Source organism: Stomoxys calcitrans, chromosome 5 (assembly GCF_963082655.1).
Source record: "Stomoxys calcitrans chromosome 5, idStoCalc2.1, whole genome shotgun sequence".
Classification (NCBI taxonomy): domain Eukaryota; kingdom Metazoa; phylum Arthropoda; class Insecta; order Diptera; family Muscidae; genus Stomoxys; species Stomoxys calcitrans.
Genome location: NC_081556.1, coordinates 101,626,171 through 101,644,171, shown reverse-complemented (window position 1 = coordinate 101,644,171; position 18,001 = coordinate 101,626,171). Strand labels below are relative to the sequence as shown.

General features: G+C 39.9%; 1 protein-coding gene across 1 annotated transcript in view; it reads left to right on the top strand.

Moving 5' to 3' along the window:
• The first annotated feature begins 1,641 nt into the window (after positions 1 to 1,641).
• The window catches only part of LOC106089158 (multiple C2 and transmembrane domain-containing protein), a 202,384-nt gene continuing 186,024 nt past the window's right edge, over positions 1,642 to 18,001 (top strand). The window contains exons 1-2 of the mRNA XM_059370379.1: positions 1,642 to 1,741; positions 7,379 to 8,500. Coding sequence (XP_059226362.1) covers positions 8,470 to 8,500 — 31 coding nt within the window. The 5' untranslated portion in view covers positions 1,642 to 1,741; positions 7,379 to 8,469. The remainder of the gene's footprint in view (positions 1,742 to 7,378; positions 8,501 to 18,001) is intronic.

Below are 18,001 nucleotides of genomic sequence, written 5' to 3'. Positions count from 1 at the left end.
CCATCGTGACATTTTATGTCTATCTAGCCATGTCCGTCCGTCTGTCTGTCTGTCGAAAGCACTCTAACTTTCGAAGGAGTAAAGCTAGTCGCTTGAAAATTTCCACAAATACTTCTTGTTAGTGTAGGTCGGTTGGTATTGTAAATGGGCCATATCGGTCCATGTTTTGATATAGCTGCCATATAAACAGATCTTGGGTCTTGACTTCTTGAGCCACTAGAGGGCGCAACTCTTATCCGATTGGAATGAAATTTTGAACGAAGTATTTTGTTATGATTTCCAACAACTGTGCCTAGTATGGTTCAAATCGGTCCATAACCTGAGATGGCTGTCATATTAAACCGGTCTTGGGTCTTGACTTCTTGAGCCTCTAGAGGGCGCAATTCTTATCCGATTTGAATGAGATTTTGCACGAAGTATTTTGTTATGATATGCAACAACTGTGCCAAGAATGGTTCGAATCGGTCCATAACCTGATATAGCTGTCATATAAAGAGATGTGGGATCTTGACTTCCTGAGCTTCTAGAGGGCGCAATTCCTATTCGATTTGGCTGAAATTTTGCATGACGGATCCTCTCATGACCTACGGTCTACAGCCTAATACAGCAACCATATAAATCGATCTCTCTATTTTACTTCTTGAGCCCCCAAAGGGCTCAATTTCTTCTCGAATTGACTGACAATTTACACAGGTCTCCAACATATAATTTAATTGTGGTCCGGACCGGACTATATCTTCATATCGCTCTGATAGCAGAGCAAATCTTTTCTTTTTATCCTTTTTTTTTGCCTAAGAAGAGATGCCGGGGAATGAACTCGACAAATGCGATCCATGGTGGAGGGTTTATAAGATTCGGCCCGGCCGCTTTTACTTGTTTAAATGTAGTTTAGTGCCCATTACTGATATAGACCCACATAAATCACCGTTGTAAGATCGCGTCTTTATTCGATCCGATTTCTCATTCGATTGCTTCTTAATAGACGCATATAAACTGAAAATATGATGTATTAATCAGTTCCATGGTGGCTGGATTTTATTTCTTTTTTTTGTTGATTGTCAAAGTCGTAATCTATGACTAATTCTAAAAAGTTTTACCCAAATCATGGGTCTTTCTAAACACAAAGCGAGAAATATGGACGTCAACAACGTCAAACAAAACCCCGAAGATTGATTTTAATTTTAGGCTTAAGGTTTCTTGGGAATATTTTCCTAAAATTTTTCGGAAGATTTGGAAACCGCTTGAGTATTTTTAGCACTATAGGAAAGTCAGCTCTGGCCGACTTTAAAATTTCCCCCATTGCACAACTTTGAAAAAGAACAAAAACTAAATGAAAACCAATTATTGCCCAAACTAGTTACTAACCCCTAAACTCGATATCCATTTTCTAATAATTTGCAAAGCTATTTCAGAGCTTCCCACAAAACCCCAACTACTTAATTAATGTTGACATAAAGTTGAATACTCATTTGCCACTAACAGCAATCCATTAAACTTATTTTACTTTTTCACTTTCTTTGCAGGTCCTTTGCATGCCTCATCGAACTGCCAGACCAACAAGTGACCAATTTATAGCAAAAAAAAAAACTTTAATGGTGTCACAACTTAAACCAACGAAACAACTCGAATTGTCTGAACAAAAACAAAATTTCATTGAGGAATTGTTTTGTTTGGTAAAGACCTCAATTCATATCAAAGTGACTTTTTCCAAAAACCTCGAAGCAACTGTTGAACATGGCAGGTGAGCTGCGCCTATTGAGTCGTAGGTTGGACTGTGAAAAGACCAAAGCTTAACGTTGTGTTTTTGTTTATCCTTCAAAAACTTGGTACATGTTTGCATGTGGCGGTTGAGACATGAAACATTTGGCACAAAGGATTAAATTGTGTGCTGTAAATGAAAATGATTATGGCCACTAGAAACGCACACTCACGCTCACACATACCCACCCTCACATACACATCACCTGTTAAATCAATCTGCGGCACGTAACGTCATCGCAACCAAATTTCATTGACGAGCAACAACAAAAAAAAAAAAATAGAAAACAAAATTAAAGAATTCTCCTGTGTAAAAAGGGTGTCACCGTAAAGGGACATTGTATGCACAAACATAAACACATACACATATACAAAATTTAAGTTTGGCGCAACAAAGTGCCACCCTCATCCACCTACGTTTGCTAGGAAAGGTAGCATTAAGTCACGTGACTAAATTTCAACCAGAAAACAATGCACAGTGGTTTAGCAAAATAATTATACTAATCACCATAGAATAGGGTACAACAACTAGAAATATCGATCTGTGACACTATTCATTGTTGAGCCTGTTGAAATTCAACAAAGAAATAGTCGCTCACCTCCGTCTTTATATTATTTAACCTCCAAAACTCAAACAAAAAATGTAGCTCGTTGTATTTGATAGATTCTGTAATAATAATTAGGAACGCATTAAGTTTGGCCGAGCCGAACTTTGAGGCGGTGAAGTGGTCTCCCAGACACTTGGCCCTGAAAAAATATCAGCATCGTGCTCTTCTTTCAAATACCATTTTTTTTAAACCCCATATTGGTTTTGAGGGGTGATTACTGGATGAGGCGTCCCCCAAAAACATGGCCCCAAGATTGGCTATCAAATTCGTTTTCTAATCTCAAATACAATACCTTTCATTTGAGCCACATATTGGCATGGTCGAAAAATTTTTACCCTTTGAGGGGTGTTTTGGGGAACAGGTGATGCCTAAAATACATGGTCCTACATTTGGATATCAAATTCGTATTTTACTCCCAAATACCTTTATTTGGCTCAGTTTTTGGAAGTTGTAACAGAATTGCAAATTGCAAACAGGGGCAAACATCTCGCATATCAATGAGTGCAGTCTGATTCAAGTTCAAAAACAATGATAAGGGGCTTCCTTTTTATAGCCGAGTCCGAAAGGCGCGCCGCAGTGCGACACCTCTTTGGAGAGAAGTTTTATATGGCATAGTGCCTCACAAATTAGAAGGGGAAAACCATCGCGGAAAATTTTTTTCTGTTGATCTCGCCAGGATTCGAACCCAGGCGTTCAGCGTCATAGGCGGACATGTTTACCTCTGCGCTACGGTGGACTCAACAATAACAGCACTAATAAGGAGTATTTGTGTAAAATTTCAAGTGGCTAGCTTTACTCCTTCGAGTAGTTAACGTGCTTTCGACAGACGCTACGGTGGCTTCTACAGTGGATGACAAACTAATTGGAGGAAAATCTTACGCCTTCGTGTGGTAGGGTTTTCCTACTTTCGGAATGAAAATGACCTTTGTGTCCCTCTATCCCACAGGTATATATGACATTCTGTTACAAGCAGAATATATTGGGTTGCCAAAAAGTAATTGCTGATTTTTCATATAGTCGGCGTTGACAAATTTTTTCTCAGCTTGTGACTCTGTAATTGCATTGTTTCTTCTGTCAGTTATCAGCTGTGACTTTTAACTTGCTTTAGAAAAAGTATATTTGATTAAAGTTCATTCTAAGCTTTATTAAAAATGCATTTACTTTCTTTTAAAAAATCCGCAATTACTTTTTGGGGAACCCAATATTTCCCTAAGCCACGGAACCAGTCTATCAGACACAGTTTGTAATTCAACCTGTGATACATCATCAAGGTCTGGCCACTTAAAGGAGTCGAAACTTCTTATCGCCAAAGGATTTTCGGCTCAGACACAATTTCCCTAATAAACTCCGGCAAATGCATACCAGTGACAAGAGGTTGTCACTGGCGCCACATTGTCCGTTGGAGAATTTCCCGGGAAATGTGTATCAACGAGTAGTTCCATTGTTTCCCCACTAGACATTGTCTATACATTCTCTGATTTCTGAATATTACTTACTTTGATTGGGTATGATAGAACATTTGTTCCACTAGCCGAACGTAGAATAGCGTTCCAAGCACCTCGATCCTCTGCGCTCATTCTTAAATCTCTGACACCAAGTTTCAAGGTGTCTCCCACCACTTGATCTTTCCATCGAGCTTTTGGTCTTCCCTTGGACTTCTGATATACCTTAATAGGTCTCAAGCACAGAATCTTTTTTAGTCTAGAGGCCTCAGATGTATACTCCATGGAGCTGCAGAATTCTACCCAGGATTTGTTCTGAGCCTTTCTCAGCTCGGCCTTATATTTCTTAGCTCAGCATTATGGTTATCCCAATCGTGTGGTGCTCTTGTGGCTTTTGCTTTTTTAAGTGATTTCTGCAGTCCTTCCTTAGACCAACCAGCTCTGGGGTCTTTTTATTATAATTCTAGCTGGACGGGGCCCGCTCCGCTGTGCCTTCTTTTACTTTTTTATTTTATGTGAGTCCTATACTTGGACGTTAAAACTCCTGTTTGGGGTTGCTCTTGGTTTTGGTGATGGATTGGAGTAGGCAAATCCTTTGCCCCGAAAGTGGATATCAGATTAATACTCTACGTCCAAAAACCACATTTGAGCTACATATAGTCGGTTATGTGTGGTTCATGTGGAGTTTATGGGATGAGTCGTCCCTGTAACACTTGACCATAAAACGAATATCAGATATGAACAACTTATTGCCATAATCCACAAATATGTCCAGTTTGAGGGGTAAGTAGGTTGGGGCGGCCACCCACACACTTGAGAAAATATCAGCATCGTGCTCTACTGTTAAATTCCTTTTATTTGAGCCGCAATTGCAATTGGCTTAGGGGGAGTTTATGGGGTGAGACGACCCCCAAAAACTTGGCCTCAAAATTGGATACCAAATTCGTTTTCTTCATTCAAATACCTGTTATTTGAGCCCCTTATTTTCATAGTAGGCAAACATGGGGGCGGACCCTGAAATAATAACAGCATCGTGCTATTGCACGATTTTGTTTGAGCCCAATAATGTCAAGCATTTTGATGGTTGCGATTAAGATATTCGGGGTTACTGGTCCCGTTCAGATCCACACTAATTAATTCTTTTTTGTATTCGTTATCTACTTTCAAAATCATATTTCAAAGCTACCATTTTGGATACCACTGTTTTAAAGATCCGCAGGTCCTCCTTTATCTACACCAATTTGAGGGTAAAAAGGGAACTCTTCTACCAACGGCCTTTTATTGCTGTCCTACTCTATCCGGATCGGCCTTCATTTAATATTTTTAATTCAATTTTTGGTAGGCGATTGCCAGTCCTTTCATTTGAATACTGTTGCCCAAAAAGTAATTGCGGATTTTTTAAAAGAAAGTAAATGCATTTTTAATAAAACTTAGAATGAACTTTAATCAAATATACTTATTTTACACTTTTTTCCTAAACAGTAAGTAACTGCTGATAACTGACAGAAGAAAGAATGCAATTACAGAGTCACAAGCTGTGAAAAAATTTGTCAACGCCGAAAAATCCGCAATTACTTTTTGGGCAACCCAATATATATTCTCGGATGTCCTTCATGACATTTTCGTAATATTTTTATTCGGGGAAGAGGGTCGGTCCCCCCGACGCTAAGACCCAAAAGACAATTTATTTGAGTCCTTTAATGTCAAGAACTACATGGCCAACTGAACTGCAGGAGGTGACCCCGATACTTGAATCCAGAATAGCAACATTAGATTAGAAGTCTACTGTCATAGACCTTTCGTTTGATTCCCATATTTTTCCGATCGAACTGCACATCTTATTGAAGCGTATTAGAGGGGTGGGTCAGTGCCAGACTCTGTCCCAAATGTGTAAATCAGATTCATAGTCAACTCTCAAAGACCTTCCATTTTATGTCCATTTTGTGACGTTTTACATTCATGCCCGTTTTGGGGGTTTATGGGGTTGGAGATGCCCCGTAGACACCTTGGACCAAATTTAATTTAAAATATGTGTACTCAACTTCCAAACACTTGTCCCAATCGGTAAATATGTCCTCCTGAGGGGGTTTTGGAGGTGGGGAGGCCCCATGACACTGAAGCTGACATTTTTGTGTCAAGTACGTACTCTACTTCCAAACACCTCTGATTTGATACCCATATTGCCCAAAGCGGTAAAAGTGTCCTGTTGGATGGTGTTTTTGGGGGTGGGGAACCCTTCCGACACTTAAGGTGACATTTTTATGCCAAGTTCGTACTCTACTTTTAAATACCTTTCATTTGATATCCATGTCCGTTCGGTTGGCTTATGAGTATGGGGCGTCCCCCATATACCAATTTTGTGTTTTTGGGATACCATGAGATGGCATACAAAAATTCGCTTAAATCGGTGCACGCATCTCCCAGATCTGGCGTTTTCGAAAAATAGAGTAAGGGGGAGGCTCCGCCACATCAGATATTAATCATTATGCCCCATCTGTGAAAATTTCAAGAAAATCGGTACAGTCGTTTTTAGATTTATACGAACAAATAAATAAACCAACAAATAAACACAAATTGTTTTTTATATATATATAAGATTTTCGAGTAAAATTTCCATTTGGAGGGCCTTTTGAGGTTGGGGCGCCTGCTAATACTTAGACATCATTTTTTATGTCGTATTCCTAATCTACTCCCGAATGTTTTTCATTTGAGACCCATATTGATATGTACGTACAATATGTTTGCTTGTGGAACTTTTGGAGTTGGAGTTGCTCCTGGGTTTCTTGCACCCAACTTTTAATTCCATATTGGTATTCTACTCTCCAATACCTTTCATTTGATACCCATTTTGTCCCTATGGGTCAACCGCCCCTTCCAATATCAACAAATTATAAAGTTTATTTCTCCTTCCTGATCATAATCGTAATCTACTCCCGAATACATTACATTCGAGCCCCCTATTGTCATTATCGTCGAATAAACTTATTTTGGGAGGGTTTGGGGGTCGGGGCGGCCCTCCAATTACTTGGACCCAATTTTTAATATTAAATTTGTACTCTTGAATACCTTCATGTAAGTTCGATATTGTCCCGATCGGTCCACTTTTATTTTTGGGTGATACTTTTGTGGTAAGGGGGAGGGTCGGCCCCTCTGGCGAATTGGAAATTTTATCGGGTTTGGCGGAAATTTGGTACGTACAGTACACTTATGACCTTTAATATTCACGCTTAGATAAATCCACTAATAGAGAAAAATATGGCTTTTAGTTATCAAGATTTGGCCCAGCTGAACAAAGAGCGATTTTACTTGTTTCGTATTCATTCACATAGGTTTTGCTCGTAGAATTGAAAAATGTCACTTTATTATGGTGTTAAAGAAGAGTAAAGTCAAAAATAACTTATAGTGCTCTTTTAAATGTTTGTGAATAAGGCCGCTATTCTTAAGAACCAAAAGTCAATGGTTGAAATTAATATTTGTAAACAATTATCTTGCTATCCAACCACTGTGCTTTGTTTTTTTTTGTGTTGTGTTTAGCTATCACAACAAAAGCTTTCTTATTATAATGTATAGCACATGAGAACAACAAAAAAAACAACGTTTTGAATATTCAGCCATTTACACGCACACATGTTTAAAGCAAAGGAGTGTAAAGAAAACTTAAAAAGAATAGCACTACCACTTGGCGTAGACTGATGTGTGTACCACAGAAACAAAGAGACGACAAAAGAAATGCTCAATTTACCATAAACAAAAGGGCTCAAAAACAAAAGGAAAGTAGAAAATAACAACAAAACAACAACAAAAAACTAGAAAAAAAGCTTAACGAAATAGAAAACCCAAACAATTTAAATTTGTGTGAAATAATGACGTCACTTTCAGCCGCAACAACAACAGTAACTACACCACCTATCTAAACAGCGACCATAAACCCCAGGACTTGACTAGCAAATTGTCAACGATATAAATACACGCAAGCCTAGGTCTACAATCAGCCCTTACCGCTTAAGGATGTGAGCTGGGAAGCAACACTTTTTAGACAACCACCCGCTGACTTTTGCTCAAAACCCCAAAACCCCCCGAAAAATGGACGTGCAACCCGTTGCGGCTGGGAATGAAAAGTGAAACATCAAAACTATTTCCTCTACAATTATTCGAGACTGTTGACATTAACTAACGGTTATTGCTCTACAAGGATCTAGCAAGCATCCTAATCCCCTTGCTGCCGTATCAGCATCAACATCAACACCAACATCATCATCAGCAACGTAGCCCTTCTCATTTTGTTTTCCTTTTTTTGCTTATTTTCGTTGGCTACATCCGATACGGTCGTACTTGCAAAATTCTTTTTTCATTTTCACCTCATGGGTGGGTGGAAGGTGGCATGATGGCGAACCTTTGTTGATGTGCCATCCTCATAAAGAACATTCAAGCTGAGACAGAGACAGGCAACGCAGCAATCCTATCACAGTGGAGAACTTATGAATGAATGTGAGTGATATTGTCCTCGCACTTACGCCGCTCCCCTCTCTCTACGAGTGTGGCAACAACAACAGTTGTTTATTCCGGACGTTGTGTCTGCCTCTTTGTCGTTGGGGCGTTTGACAGGAATCTCCTTTTTCATTTCGTTGGAGCACCACAAATAAATAGCAAAACGATACACAATGTCGGAACACTTGCCATCAACGTCAACAGGTAAGTGAGCTTATGAGTGATTACATGAAAAGTTTTTGTACCTACCCACAATGACAGCAAACAAATCAACACCAATGTATTGTATGTTTGTATGGGCCAACGTCTCAGCCCTAATTTACTGATAATGATATTCCACTTATGCATTGGAAAATAAATTTCAAATAAAGAAAGCCGTTTTACATTAAAAAAAAAGGAGCAGGGTGTGGGCCAAATAAGAAATTTTGAAAATAACAACAAAAGGAAGTGTTGTCATACCCACCCACCATTACAAAGTGGGATAGAATCGAAAAAAATTAGTAAAAAATCTGCCGTTTCAAAATGAGTAGTGATGAAAAATGCAAATTTTGCCCATGAACATTCCACTAAGGAACAGGGGCCAACTTCTCACATATCACAGAGTGCAGTGCGATTCAAATTGAAGCTCAATGATAAGGGGCCTCCTTTTTATAGCCGAGTCCGAACGGCGTGTCACATTGCGACACCTCTTTGGAGAGAAGAAATTATCACCACCGTAGCTCAGGGGTTAGCATGTCCGCCTATGACGCTGAACGCCTGGGTTCGAATCCTGGCGATAACATCAGCAAAAATTTTCAGCGGTGGTTTTCCCCTCATAAAACCTTAGGATTCGAACCCAGGCGTTCAGCGTCATAGGCGGACATGCTAACTCCTGCGCTACGGTGGTGATTTTTTGAAATTTAGATTGCTTTGAATTGAGGTGTTAAAGAGATAATGTGAAAAATTCCAAAAAATCAAAGGTCGAAAATTCCAAGACCAGAGTAGACATTGTAAACCTCAAGTGGACTTTTTTGTAGGGATTTTTAAGAGCTTTTCAGCAAAAAAATTTGGGTCACAAAAGAAGACTTGGCAGCCCGAACCAATTTTCTAAATGACAAGGTAACAGATTTTAGGAGCCTGCCAAAAGGTGCTCGGATCACTAAGGCTTTGCAAATTTGCAAACGAACTCGCTTCATATCACCTCAGCTCCATCCATTCATATTTTCAAGAAATTAACTCTACCCTCTATGATGCCGACCGCTCGGGTTCGAATTCTGGCGAGACCATCAGAAACAAGTAAAAGCGTTCCAAGTTCAGCCGGGCCGATTCTTATATACCCTCCACCATGGATCGCATTTGTTTAGTTCTTTCCCGGTATCTCTTTTTAGGTTAACCAAAGATAAAAGGAAAGATTTGCTTTGCTAATTGAATTGAATGTTGGAGACCATAGTAGAAGTATATATGGAAAATTTCAGCCAAATCGAATAAGAATTGGGCCTTTTTGGGGCTCAAGAAGTAAAATAGGGAGATCGGTTTATAGGGGAGCTGTATCAGGCTAAAGACCGATTCAGACCATATCGGATAGGAATTGCGCCCTCTAGTAGGTAAAAAAGTCTAGATTCAAGATCGGTTTATATGACAGCTATATCAGATTATGGACCGATTTAAACCATACTTAGCACAGTTATTGGAAGTCATAACGAAACACGTCATGCAAAATTTCAGCCAAATCGGATAGGAATTGCGCCCTCTAGAGGCTCAAGAAGCCAAAATCCCAGATCGGTTTATATGGCAGCTATATCAGGTTATAAACAGATTTGAACCATATTCAGCACAGTTGTTGGAAGTCATAACAAAACAACTCACGCAAAATTTCAGCCAAATCGGATAGGAATTGCGCCCTCTAATGGGTAAAGAAGTCTAGATTCAAGGTCGGTTTATATGACAGCTATATCAGGTTATTGCTCGATTATAACCATACTCTACGCAGTTATTGGAAATCATAACAAAACAGCTCTTGCAAAATTTTAGCCAAATCAGATAAGAATTGCGTCCTCTAGTGGCTTAAGAAGTCAAGATCCCAGATGGAACGATATTGCCCATTTACAATCCCAACCGACCTACACTGATAAGAAGTATTTGTACAAAATTTCAAGTGCATAGCTTTACTCCTTCGAAAGTTAGCGTGCTTTCGACAGACAGACGGACGGACGGACATGGCTAGATCGACTTAAAATGTCATGACGATCAAGAATATATCTAGTTTATGGGGTCTTAGAGGAATATTTCGAGGAGTGACAAACAGAATAATGAAATTAGTATACCCCCAGCAACCAGCAACTTGATGCTCACATCCGCTAAATCAGACAAACTCTCAAAGAAATGAGAACCTAAAGTGGAACTCCTTCTGACTGCCAGTGCGGGACACACGCACACAGCCGATGTGCTATAGTCTCTACATCCTGGACGTCCTCACAGCATCGGCAAAAGTCGTAATTGGCAACCTTCAGTCTGTCAGCATGTTGTTTGTTTAGTCAGTGACCTGAGAAGTCTGTTCTAGCCAGCGGCAGACCTCTTAAGTCCAGATTAGGTCACATAATTTTCGAGTTTTTTGACCTTCTATCATTCGTTGCCATTCGCGCCTGATCCTGAAGACTTAACTTAAATGTTGCTAAAGGTATAACCACAAATTCCAGTTCCTCTGGAATGTGTAAGGTAGTTCCTACACAGATACAAATAATTTTAAAAAACAACAACTTTGGTCGAAAAAATAACTACGAAAATTGTTAATTTTCCTGCAACAATTTATTTTGAATCTCAATGACCCAAAGTATAAATTTGTCATTGAAAGGCACTATTTGCAAGCCAACATATAACAAGAGCAATACAATATATCCATAAGCAAGGCAAAAAACCATCTTACCAGCCAACGTGTGGCTTTGCTTTGGGTGGTGGTGTTTTTGTTTTCTTTGTTCGGCTCGCGCGGCTTTGTCTCGTTCGTTTTACTGCTGTTCTCGGGTTCTCGGGAGAATAAAAACCTACCAATTTCGGTAGGAACCTACCAAAACGGCAGCACTGGTTGCGGTAACTCTCGGTGGTTGAAATTTTGTTTGCCATTTGGTATTTTCTCATCGCAAGTATTGGTGTTTACCGAATACACCGCACGGTTACGGTGCACCGCAGCCGTTCTCTGGTGAGCATAAAGACCACTTGATGCCAAACTTTTAATTTAAATTCAAACTCCACTCCAATATATTGTTCCTGTCAGCTAACTTTCGAAAAATTACGAGAACTTTTCTAAATCTAACATCTGTTTTTTGCAAACAATGATGTCAAAAATATATTTCAATTGCATTATGCATTTTATTTAATGTTTGTCTTTTCTAAATCACTATTTTTATCTATATTTAGACAACGATTAAAATCCATTGGAAATTAAATTGAAATTAAAATGTTCTTCCAACTATTGCAACAAGTTCCAGTTTACTTATCTAAAGAAATTTTTCTTCTAAAAATTTAGTACAAAGTATCAAAAGAAGAATAGGAAATTAATTGGATTTGAAAACTGAGCCATATTATTGAGTGAAGAGATACCGGTATATCTCTTTAATAAAAAAGGCAAAAATACGACAAAACACTTAAATATCTTCCAATAACAAGTCAGTATTGAAATTTTTGTATGCCCTCTTTGTTCCCTTTGGTCTTCTTGTATATTTTTAATAATATTGCCCTGGGGGCAGTGTTTGATTTGTTTGACAAACAAAATACAAACAACCAACTACATCCAATAAGGACATTGTCGATTGTAAACGACGACCCATAATATAATGTATTTTATTCGCCTAAAGGATTTTCACGGATCACTGTCTTGTATTTCATTCTTATTCAATTTCCTTTTGTGGGCGTTGCATGTTAGTTTGTTGTTGTAAGAGCAAAATGTAAATCGCCTTAAAAAATCTGTGTGAGAAGAGCTTTGAAAAGCTTTTTGTTGGTCCAGCAAAAATCATGTCTGCCAAAGACGTGAAACCCCAAAAGGATGAAAAAAGACAACCACAATATTATTGTTAGAAATTTAAATTGTGATTTAAACCTTCCTAAATTTCTTAACAATTATGTTTCGAGCTTATATTTAAACATAAGAAAGGAAGCAAGTAAAAAGGCTTAAGTTCGGCCGGGCCACACTTTGGATACCCACCAACTTGGGTATATATGTTAATCACCTTTCTTCATAAACCGGTGAAAAATGCATAATTTATGCCCCGAGAGCAACTATATCGAAATATGGTCCAATTTTGGCACAGTCATTGAGTGGTCTAATAAGCACAAGTCATTGTTTAATTTTATGGAACAAAACATAACTCACTGTCCCACAATTTCGGCGAAATCGGACAATAAATACGCCTATTATGGGCCCAAAACCTTTAATCGAGAGTTCGGTCCATATGGCAGCTATATCCAAATATATCCAAATTGAAGAAGTATTATCTTCGAAATTGGATAATAAATGCGTCTTTAGGGCCCAAAACCTTAAATCGAGAGTTCGGTCCATATGGCAGCTATATCTAAATCTGGACCGATCTGGCCCAAATTGCAAAAAGATTTTAAGGAGCCTAACACATCTCACTGTCCCAAATTTCGGCGACATTGAACAATAAAAGCGCTATATATTAAACTTAAACTTGAATCGGACTGCACTCATTGGTTTGTGAGAAGTTTGCCCCTGTTCTTTAGTGGAATGTTCATGGTCAAAATTTGTATTTGCATTTGCACTTTAATTGGCTATGACAGAATATTTGTTCCACTAGCTGAACGTAGAATAGCGTTCCAAGCGACCCGATCTTCTGCGCTCATTCTAAAATCTCCGACACCAAGTTTCGAGGTGTCTCCCATCACTTGATCTTTCCATCGGGCTTTTGGTCTTCCCGGTTTGCGTGTACCACCGTGTTTGCTTCAAAAGACTTCTTAGCTGGAGCCTCTTCATCCATTCTGAACACATGACCTAGCCATCGCAGCCGTCGTACAGCTCATACAGCTTGAGGTCCATACGTCGCCTATATTATCCGCTAACTCAAACTGGTCCATATATTTTACGAAGAATCTTTCTCTCAAATACTCCAAGCACTGCCTTATCTGCTTTCACAAGTACCCATGCTTCAGAACCATATACCAACACGGGTAGTATCAGTGTCCTGTATAGAGCAATCTTCGTCTGTCGAGAGGTGGCCTTGTATCTAAACTGCTTACTTAATCCAAAGTAGCATCTGTTTGCCAGTATTATTCTTCGCTTCATTTCAAAACTGGTGTCTCTATCTTAATGACTATCTCAAAGTTGTGGTTTACAACTTTCTTCATTTTCTTTATCTGCTCGGCAAGGCAAGGCTTTTTGGGAGTAGAAACCATCCATTTTTACTACCAGGCCCGTTTTCACTGACTCTCTTTCGACTCTTTCAAAGGCAGTAATTACTACTTCCGGTGACTGCCCTATGATGTCGATGTAGTCGGCATAGGCGAGTAGCATGTGGTCTCTTGTGATTAGTGTGCCATATCTATTCACATCTGTATTTCGTATAATATTCTCCAGCAGGATATTAAAGAGATCACACGATAGGCTGTCTCCTTGTCTGAGACCTTGTTTGGTATTAAATGGCTCCGAGAAATTCTTTCCTATTCTTACTGAGGAACGCGTATCCACAAGTGTCATCCTGCAGAGTCTTATTAATTTTGCAGGGATATCCAACTCAGACATGGCTTGAAATACCTTTGAACGTAAAGGAGTATCGAAGGCGGCTTTGTAGTCAACAAAGTGATGGTAGGTGTTGATTTGTCCTTCACAGGTCATTTACAGGATTTGGCGTAGTGTGAATTACTGGTCCAGGGTGAATTAACTAGGTCTAGAGCCGCTTTGATAGGGCCTAATTATCTCATTGACTTTAGGTTTTAATCTGTTACACAGTACACTCGAGAGTATCTTGTATGCGTTGGGAAGGAGACTTATTCCTCTGTACTTGGCACATTCCGTCTTGTCTCCTTTCTTGTGTACGGGACATAGTATGCTGAGGTTCCAATCATCGGGAATGCGTTCTTCTGGCCAGATTGCGCAGATAAGCTGATGCATACGCCTTATTAGCGTGTCGCCTCCGGTCTTAAATAGTTCAGCGGGTAATCCATCGGCTCCTGCTGCCTTGTCTTTAGTCGGGTCACTGCTTCTTGGACCTCATTCTGACTAAGAGGTAAACATTCTATACCATCATCAGGGATTGGTTCTGCGGTATCCTCTTCGCCGTCAATGTCGGGCACTAGCAGTTGGGTAAAATGTTGTTTCCATATCCTCAGCATTTTATCTATGTCAGTTACCAGATTTCCTTCTTTGTCTCTGCAGAAGAATGTGCCTGCACCAAAGCCATCGGTTTGATGTTTAATTCTTTGGTAGAATTTCCAGACTTCATTATGACTCCTGCATATCTCAATTCGCTCACACTCACGTCTTTCCAGTTCCTTTTTCTTTCTGCGCAATAGACGTTTCTCCTCTCTCCTTTTCTCCCGATACCTCTTTTTCATCTGGCGCGTTGCTACTGATTGCAGGGTTGCTCTATATGCCGCATTCTTGGCTTCAGTAGCATCTCGACACTCTTGTTCGTACCATGGGTTTCTTGGAGGGGGCTTCCGGTACCCAAGTACGGATTTCGCGGCATTTTCCATGGAGTAAGCAATAGTTTGCTACTGCGCCATTATATCATCGGAACAAGGAGTGATTTCATAAAGCTGTTGGGTCAGTCAAGTGGAGAATGCCGCTGCCATTTGTTGTGTTTGCAGCTTTTCAATGTCCAGCTTCCGTGCAGTGTCAGATCGTACTTTCCTCGCCATGTTCAAAAGGGTGCAAGCCTTTGCTGCAACAAGGTTATGATCCGAATCTATATTCGCTCCACGGATCGATTGTACATTAAACAGTCTGGATGAATGCCTTACATGTCTCGTGTCTCGTGGTTTTTCGTGTTTTGATCGGGTGACAGCCATGTGGCTTTGTGAATATTTTTATGTTGAAATCTGGTGCTACTAACTGCCATGTTTTTTGCCGCGGCGAAATCTATCAGCCTCAACCCATTACTGGACGTTATCTCGTGGAGTCTAAACTTTCCGACTGTTGGACCAAAAATGTCTTCCTTCCCTATCTTCGCATTAAAATCTCCCAGAACGATTTTAATATCATGGGCGGGGTAGCGGTCATATTCTCTCTCTAGGCGGTGGTAGAAAATATCCATGGTCTGCTTGTCCTTGTCTTCAGTCAGGGCATGGGCACAAATAAGGCTGATGTTGAAGAATTTGGCTTTTATGCGGATTATGGCTAGCCTCTCATCCACCGGAGTAAATCTGGAGACAAGGTGTTTCAGTCTCCGACTAACCACAAATCAAGCCTCGTGTTATGGCAGCTATAGTATAGTTCGTCACCGTATGGTGTTGTAGTGACACCATTCCCAGTCTATCGCACTTCCGGTAAGGCGGTAATATCTGCCTTGTACTTCTCTAGTACATCCGCCAGCGCGTATACTGCACCGTCTCTATAAAGAGTGCGGACATTCCAGGTGTTGACGCGCAATTCATGGTCCTTTTTTCGTTTGTGTGGGTCATCCGCGTTGGGGGAGTCCGTTTTTACTATTCCCTTTGTTCCTCATAGTAGTTCTCAGCTTTCCGGGGCGGATTATTGGCCCAGCGCCCCAACCACATGGGTTTTGTGGGATTGCCCAAGATTCGACCCTCTCCGCCAGCCGCCCCTAACCTGGGAACAGACGCTGATGTTGGCCATTGGTTATTTGAAGGCGCCAATAACTCGCCTTGTCATCTGGAGTATCGTTGGCACTCAGTATTTAATTAAGAGCCAGTGTCATCTGACTCCTCACTGAGACTCTCCTCTCGAAAATCGCTGACTGCCCGCGGCCGTATTTGCAGCTACTCCGCATAAAAACAGAGCTTTCCACCATCCGCAACCTGTGGACGCGGCCGGAAGCTTTCAACTAAGCTCCCCGTGACAACGATGGGCACCAAAAAAGTCGGAGCTCAAAGTTCCAGCCTGTATGGTGCTAGTTATCCCGACAGGGTTCCACCGAACTTTATTTTTCAAGTTTTTTGCCTTTTAAGGCGAAGACGAGCTTTTTATGACCGAAGAATTTTGCAATGGAAAAGTTACAGTTGTGACCGGCCGGGGAATTAGAACCAGGGTTCGCAAATCATAAATGGCACGGAAGTCTGGTATGTTACATGGTAGTACGCAACTAAACTCTACAAGAGAATCTGTTGAAAATCAACAAATGTTCAACTATAATGTTTGTCAAGTCTCTGCATACATCTTATATTCAATGCTTAAATTTTTTGAGAAATAACTGTTTCACATCTATCCTATGAAAGTGGATAGAAACAATTCTGTTTAACCAATTTTGTATTAACCTGTCTAATATCCGTAGCTTAAAGTTGTATTTTCGTTTGTGGCTAAGTGTTATACGAATCGACCAAAAATCTGTAAGAAAAACCTTCTTGTCCTTCTACCTAAAGCCAATTTTGACAAGAAATCCCCAACGAAAAAGACACCACATAATGAAATCTGGCATCTAAATTGTCATTTTGTAATTTAATATTCCTAAAATGTAATTTAATTACGCCAAAAAGGATGCAAAAGTTGGCTTTGGGTTTTGTTCTTCATTAACGCTTAAGTGAGAAATATAAGAATTTAAATGAGTGACATTTTTCCACAAAGCAATGTTTCATTCTTAAATGACAAATTCTCCCTGCCATTGTTGGAAAACGTTGAACATGTTTTCGTTTTATATCCGCTGCTTTTTCCGCTCCATTTTACTCCCTTTTTTTCCTTTCGTATCCTTTTTGAATGTATTTGTGTGTGTGGGTGTATGGAATGACTTTTTTAGTAATCATTCACACTCTTTTGCATGAACAATTGGTAATGTCATTAAATATTCACATAAAAAATATGTCTCACTCTGGTAGTCCCCGGGGTCACATTAACATATGCGCTTTAGTTTGCACACAATGCGGATTAGTACATTTGAATGGCAAATGCTTTTAGATGGTCAAAGCGTTTGGTAAAGTTCAATTTAAGGATTTCTACGGGAAATATAGGCTGTTCGCGTACACAGGGTCCACTACTCATTTTTTATTATAGATTTCGCAATATTTGAGACAGAGTACCCGTTTCGCAAAAGTCTTTATAAAGGCTATTTCATTTACCCACCACACGATCTAGACCAAATGGCAGAAATATGTGAAGGGGCTTAACTTAACTCACTGTCCCAAATTTCGGCAACATCGGACAATAAATGCGCTTTTTATGGCCCCAAAACCTAAAACCGAGTGATCGGGCTATATGGCAGCTATATCCAAATCTGAACCGATTTGTGCCATATTGCAGAAGGATATCAAGAGGCTTAACTTAACTCACTGTCCCAAATTTCGGCGACATCGGACAATAAATGCGCCTTTTATGGGCCTAAGACCCTAAATCGGAGGATCGATCTATATGGCAGCTATATCCAAATCTGAACCGATCTGAGCCAAATTGACGACAGATGTCGAAAGGCCTAAGACAACTCACTGTCCCAAATTTCACCAAAATCGGATGATAAATGTGCCTTTTATGGGCCTAAGACCCTAAATCGGAGGATCGGTCTATATGGGGGCTATATCCAAATCTGAACCGATTTGTGCTATATTGCAGAAGGA